The 6,515-nt window shown below is 58.3% G+C and overlaps 1 protein-coding gene across 1 annotated transcript; it reads left to right on the top strand.

Moving 5' to 3' along the window:
• Positions 1-374: 374 nt before the first annotated feature.
• On the top strand, positions 375-6,100 carry Unc5cl (unc-5 family C-terminal like). Its single transcript, XM_042671936.1, has 8 exons — positions 375-759; positions 1,004-1,304; positions 2,196-2,458; positions 3,028-3,129; positions 3,641-3,708; positions 4,553-4,653; positions 4,778-4,891; positions 5,837-6,100. The coding sequence occupies exons 1-8, from the start codon at positions 375-377 to the stop codon at positions 6,039-6,041; spliced, it is 1,539 nt and encodes a 512-aa protein (XP_042527870.1). The 3' UTR covers positions 6,042-6,100.
• Positions 6,101-6,515: the final 415 nt, after the last annotated feature.

Here is a 6,515-nt window from a genome sequence, read left to right on the forward strand (position 1 = left end):
ACACAGCTTCTTTCCTATTCCGAGTTTTACCTTGATATACGGGGTGATAGGAAACCATGGCATGTTCTCTTATTTTTTGGATACAAGGTCTCCTTGTATAGCCCAGGCTGGCCTTGAACTCCAAATCCTCCTGTCTCAGCCCCTCAGACCTGTGATTCTAGGTGTATCCTACTTGCTCTGGAAGGTTCTTGAGAGAGTGGGAGAAAAGAAAGAGGAAAACTTGGCTCATCCATCACTTCAGCCCCACCGGAGCCAAGTACCTCCATAACTTACAAAAGTGTGGCCTGATTTTAATCCTTCTTTTTCCCCAGGCCTAGGGCCTTGGCCGGCACACGAGTGTGTGAGAGAGCCCGCAGCCTTGAGTGACCGGGCGGATGTGCCCCCAGGAGAGTTCCTTCCAACCCTCCCAGTTCCTCCTGCTGGTGGGGGTCCCCGTGGCCAGTGGCCTCCTTCTGCTAAAGTGTCTTCATTGGCATTGTTCTCGGTGGCTGCCGGGAGCCTGCTGGAAGCCAGATGGTCAAGAGGATCCAGTGTCACAGTCCACCCAACTGCCAGAATACGAGGTCCGAAGAGAGTGCCCACCCCCCACACTGCCCGAGGCAGCCGCCTTCTACCAAGAGCTACACACGCCCACGCACGGCCACACGGTCACTCGCCAGCTGAGGCACAAGCTTCTGGTATTTTCTGCCCGGGAGGTCGATCACCGCGGAGGTGGCCTGATCCTCCAGGACACCGGCATCTCCCTGCTCATCCCTCCAGGTGAGCTCTCCCGGTCCTCTGACACAGGATGGGCCTTGCGGTGACCCTGGAAAGGGAAAGAGGGTCTGGCTCAGGCCCGCACCCCAATTTGGCCCACAGGGGGTCCTGTGTTCATTCCATACGGCTTCCTGTTGTCCCACTGGGTGCCTTCTGTCCTCCTGGGCTCCCGCCCTACCTCCTTGTCTACCCTAGCTAAACGTGATTTCTGCTTCTCAGATCCGATCTCAGCCCTCTGTCTCCCCAGGTGCTGTGGCTGTGGGTCGCCAGGAGCGGGTGTCACTGATCCTGGTGTGGGACCTGACAGATGCTCCGGCACTGTCTCGGTCCCAGGGGCTGGTGAGTCCTGTGGTGGCCTGTGGCCCCCACGGGGCCTCCTTCCTGAAGCCCTGCACCCTCACATTCAAGCACTGCGCCCAGCAGCCCCGCCATGTCCGCACCTACAGCAGCAACACGAGCCTGCTGGATGCCAAGAGCTGGAGGCCCCTGGGCCGGGCGGGGAGCCACAGCTCCCGGGATGAGTGTCGCATCCTGCTCTCCCACTTCAGGTAGGCCGGTGTCTGTGGGCCTCTCCTGATCGTGAGTCCCTCGTACCGTCATTCCAGAGCCTTTCCTCTGTCTCACCCTCGTTCCTTTGGAATCTGTCCCGGGTGGCCTGCCAGCCCCTTCCGCCCTTGTGTCCCTCCCAGGTCCGCTGTCCTGATGTCCATGGCAGCTGGTTTCACCCCTGCCTGTACCGATGTGTCTGACTCTGTCTAGAGACCCTTCCCATCCCCACATCTGTATCTCTCTACAGTTGTCCCTCTCTGCCGCACTGTCCTGATGAGACTGTCCCGACACTTTCTGGGGGAAGTCTGCCCCATCGGATCCCATATCCAGTGTGTCCTCCATTGCTTTGACATTCTAGATTCTTTTGCCAGTGCTGGGGCTTGAGCTCAGAGTCTAGGCACTGTCCTTGAACTTCTTTTGCTCAAGGCTAGCCCTCTACCACTTGATCCACAGCGCCACTTCTGGCTTTTTCTGTGTATGGGGTATTGAGGAATCAAACTGAGGACTTCATGCATGCGAGGCAAGCACTCTACCACTGAGCTACCTTCCCAGCCCCGACAGTCTAGATTCTTAGGATCCATAGCATCTAGCCCCCTGGCCTTCCATTGATCAGAGCAGAGCTATATGTGGGATCCTTCCCAGCCACGGGGACCCGGAGCCCACTTCCCCTGGCTCCCGTGCCAGACTGGAGTCCATGTTGGCTTTTCTTCCCACTAAGTCATGGGCACCATGCCATGCATACTTCTTGTCCATGTACCCAGGGTACCTTACCCAGGTCCCCCTCTCTGCGCCTCTGGGGCACTGTCCCAACCTGCACTGAGGGTCCTTGGGTGACTGACAGGGCGTGGTGGCAGGTGTGCTGGGGTCTCTGCCATCATTTCTCTCCACAGTCTCTACACCTGTGTGCTGGAGGCGCCTGTGGGCCAGGCCCCCCGCAAATGGCTGCAGCTGGCTGTGTTCTGTTCCCCACTGGCGCCCGGGCAGACGCACCTGCAGCTGCGGGTCTACTTCCTGAACAATACGCCCTGTGCCCTGCAGTGGGCCGTGACCAACGAGAAGCCTCACGGTGGGCGTCTGCGCGGGCCCTGCCAGCTCTTTGACTTCACGGGGGCCAGGGGCGACCAGTGCCTGAAGCTCAAGTATATCTCTGAGGGTGAGGGAAGGGGCCGCGGGGGGGGGGGGGGGATGGGGAAATAGGGAGCCCCATGAGAAAGACTGGCTCAGCACCTCCCACTGGGCTGGAAGTCAGTTTCTTTCTGGGATTCCTGGGCTGGAAGTAGCCTCCAGGAGACCCCTGACCTCTGTAGCTTCCTCCAGAAGCCCCCTAAGGCTTTGCCCACCTCCTTCCTCCGCTGCCCACTCAGCCTTGCCACCAGCTCCAAGACAGGGAGGTGAACGGAGAGGAACAGGAAGCTAGGGGGAGCTTCGCTCTTCTCTGAACCCTCCTCTCCTAATGGCTGCCCAATGGGATGGACACTCTGCCTTGTGCTTGTGGACAGGGAACACAATGTAGGGGGTGGAGTGAGGGGGGTGGGGGTTATGGGGGGGTGATGGCCTCTGTGTGTGTGTGTGTGTGTGTGTAGCAGGACCACTTTGGGGCTCTCACTCAGGCTCTGGGAATTCCCATTCACTTGAGCCCCTCTCCTGCTTTCCACGTCCTCCTGTCTCCTCACAACGTCCGCACCCCGCCTCTGAGGCCTTCCGCTCTCCACCCGTCTCCAGGTTGGGAAAATGTGGATGACAGCAGTTGCCAGCTGGTTCCCCATCTCCACATCTGGCATGGAAAGTGCCCCTTCCGCTCCTTCTGCTTCCGGAGAAAAGCGGGTAATTCAGAATCTCCTTGCCTCCTTTTCTGTGCTGCCCCCCCCCCCCACCTCACTCCACTCCCCCTCCCCCCCCATCTCCTCCCAGCGGCCCCACTCCGGGCCATACACATGGACTCTCTGTTTTGTTTTTTTTTTTTTGGTCTGGTCGTGGGGCCTGAACTCTGGGCCTGGGTGCTGTCCCTCAGCTCTTCAGCTCAAGGCTAGCGCTCTACCACTTGAGCCACAGCGCCACTTCTGGCTTTTTTCTTTTTGCTTATGTGGTGCTGAGGAATCAAACCCAGGGCCTCATGAATTCAAGGCAAGCGCTCTACCACTGAGCCACCTTCCCAGCCCCGCACATGAACTCTCTGAAAGACGAGCACTGCAGCAGATCACTTCAGGGAGACAGAAGACGCCGTGCTTTGCGTCTTCAGAGCCCCAACACCTTGCTGTAGAGCTCCTTTGACTCCCCTTGCCCGCTACCCCAAGTCATCTTCTCTTACCCGCCACTCCTCACCTTCTCTCAGCAGCCAATGACAGTGAAGACTGCTTGGCACTCACGAATGAGATCATTGTCACCATGCACACCTTCCAGGACGTGAGTTGTACCGAGGGGCAGAGGAAGGGCAGAGTCTGTAGGAGTCCTGAGCCAGGTGGGCAGGGGGATCTGCTCTGGCCCAGCCAGTCTGGTCTAATCACAGAATCAAGGAAGTGAAGAAGGCAATTTTCACAGAGCAGCCACATCAGGTCTCTGAGGGACTTAGCATCTGCCTCCAAGTTACCCTGCATTCTTCCCTGCTTGTCTGTCCATGGATCCATGCAGCATGAGGAGGTTAAAAGAGTTGAATCTTAGATGAATCCCATCTCCCCACTCAGGGGAAACCAGGGCATCAAGGAAACTTGGTCTCTACCTAGGCTGACCATCTCCACCCGAGAGACGGATGCTTTGTGTCTTCAATGGGGGTGCCAGGGAGTTAGGTAATTCCCCCTCCTGCCCACAGCCTCAAGGGGAGATAGGAAGAAGTCGTTGAGATTCTTTGGGTGGACCATGGCAGCATTTTAATGGAAGGTAGTCAGCTCTCCTCACATTGCCACGTGGAGTGGAAAAGTTGGGGGGGAGGAAGGGATCCCTAAAGCCCTGGTAGAATATTTATTATTGCATGAGGAGCCCCATGACCCCATCTAGAGCTTCTCCTGGTAGTTAAAAATACACCACACCCTGCTTGGTCATTGCTCCAGTTCCTAAAGAAACGATTAAACGCACTTAAGGTTGGGTGTGGAGTTCTGGGGTCAGGGCTGCAGAGGGTAGAGGGTGCTGGCTGGGATGGGGTAGTGTCTCCCGGTGAAGTGGAGATGTGAGGAATGGAACTAGGCCTGCAGCTCTTACTCAGGGCCTTGTCCTCTGACCCCTAATTGTAGTCCTTGCTCTGCTGTTGACCCAGGGTTTGGAAACCAAGTACATGGAAATCCTCAGATTCCAGGCCTCGGAGGAGGAGTCCTGGGCCACGCCACCCCCAGTCTCCCAGCCCCCGCCTTGTAATAGGTGAGGTGAGGTGGGGGGGGTCTGGGGGATGCACCCACAGACCAAATAAAGCCTTGGGGTGAAGGGAGGCAGACTGGGTCTCTTTGGTCCTCCCCTGAGTGAACAGCCTCTCCCCCTGCCCCAGGCTGCCCCAAGAGCTCTTTGAGCAGCTGCAGATGTTGCTGGAGCCATACAGCGTCACGGGGAATGACTGGCGCCGGCTAGCATCCCACCTGGGGCTCTGTGGCATGAAGATTCGGTAAGGAGGGCCGGACCAGGGGGTAGAAGTGTAGGACGGGCTGGGGTGGGTGGATCTACCCCAGAACATCTTAACTTTCCAGATGATTTAAAAGTTAGACAATGGCTGCTCCTCATCCTATTCCCTGAAAATGGCTGCTCTTGCCATGGATTGCTCTGTCTTCTGTAGCTAGGGTGATGCCTGGCTGGTAGCAGGTGCTCAGTAAATAGTCAACAATGAATCAATTACAGGGCAAGTCTTTGGGTATCGGTGGCCATGCGGTGGTCTGAGTCGCACAGCAGTAGCTTACCTGATGATGTGTTGAAGCATGTGGCTGGGGACCTGGCACATGTGAACTCAGTGAATGTCAGTGGTCATGGCACCCTGTAGCGATGGCCCCTGCCAAGAACACTCACAAAGCCCAGTGTTTGGAGCAGTAAGTAGGTCAAGACAGAAGCCATGTCTTATAGCAACTGCTTCCTCATTGGTGGACAGGGTTTTGGAGGGAGGGGCCATCAGGGGACCTGTGAGGCAGGAGGGTGTTAGAGGTGGAGAAGGAGAAAAACTCTATTAGAGCCTAGGGCTGGAAGCAACCTTTGGGGTCCTCTTTTGTAAAACTTGCACTCAGTAAGAGGAAACAGGCCTGGCTGGAAGTAGGTGTCAGGGAGGTGGCTAGGACAGTGTCTCTCCCGCCCCCAATGAATTTAGGGCCTGATCAGTGCCCTGTGAGCCTTTTCCTGCAAGCCTCGCGCTTTCCCACTTGAGCCACAGCTCAACTTCCAGCTTTTCTGGTGGTTCCTTGGAGATAAGAGTCTCACGGACTTTCCTGCCGGGGCTGGCTTTGAACGGGGATGCTCAGATCTCAGCCTCCTGAGGGGCTGGGATGACAGGCGTGAGCCGCCAGCGCCTGAGCAGGACCAGAGAAGAGGGACAGCCCTCCCTGCCCTCTCCTCCCTCCCGGGCCAGGTTCCTGTCCTGCCAGCGCAGCCCCGCGGCGGCCATCCTGGAGCTGTTCGAGGAGCAGAACGGCAGCCTGCAGGAGCTGCACGACCTCCTGGCGGCCATGGAGCGGCTGGACTGCGCCTCGGCCGTCCAGAGCTACCTGGGTGGGACGCCCGGCGGAGGCGGCGCCCGGGAGAACCGGGGCCTGGAGCTGGACGAGAAGCTCTGACAGAGCTCCGGGGCAGCGCTGGGCGCTCCACGGGCCCGTGGGGTGGATCGATCGGGTGGGCCGGGCGTGCTGGGGGCCTCGGGCCCGCCCCGGGGGGTCCCGGCAGCCGCCCGCCAACTCGGGTCTGGGTGCAGTTCTGCTCACGGCCGGCAGGAGGCGCGGGAGCCCGAGAGACCGTCACAGCCCAGCCTGCCTCTGGGCAGGGCTCCACTTCATAGGCCCCGGTGGCCTGTCTGGTGGCCTGTCTGTCTGGTGGCCTGTCGGCATTCCTTGCCAATACCTGTAGTCCACAAGGAGTCACCAAGCTCTTAGTAGGCCCCAGCGCTGGGCTGGGATTATTTGAAACCAAGGCCTGGAGCCTCTATAAGCACTTGTCTGGGAGGAATGAAGATGCACTCAAACGAGCCGAGAACAAACTGCAAGACTGCACATCTGCACCATGGGCCTGGGCATCTGCATCCCCATCTCCACCCT

Source organism: Dipodomys spectabilis, unplaced genomic scaffold (assembly GCF_019054845.1).
Source record: "Dipodomys spectabilis isolate Male_0828 unplaced genomic scaffold, ASM1905484v1 ptg000669l, whole genome shotgun sequence".
In the NCBI taxonomy this organism is placed as follows: Eukaryota; Metazoa; Chordata; class Mammalia; order Rodentia; family Heteromyidae; genus Dipodomys; species Dipodomys spectabilis.

Bases quoted from the DNA above. Each gene is read 5' to 3' on its own strand.
- Unc5cl (XM_042671936.1), top strand. From the start codon at position 375: ATGTGCCCCCAGGAGAGTTCCTTCCAACCCTCCCAGTTCCTCCTGCTG. The intron at 4,654-4,777 runs GTGAGGTGAGGT...CCCCTGCCCCAG, and splicing joins CAGCCCCCGCCTTGTAATAG to GCTGCCCCAAGAGCTCTTTG. The intron at 4,892-5,836 runs GTAAGGAGGGCC...CTCCCGGGCCAG, and splicing joins CTCTGTGGCATGAAGATTCG to GTTCCTGTCCTGCCAGCGCA.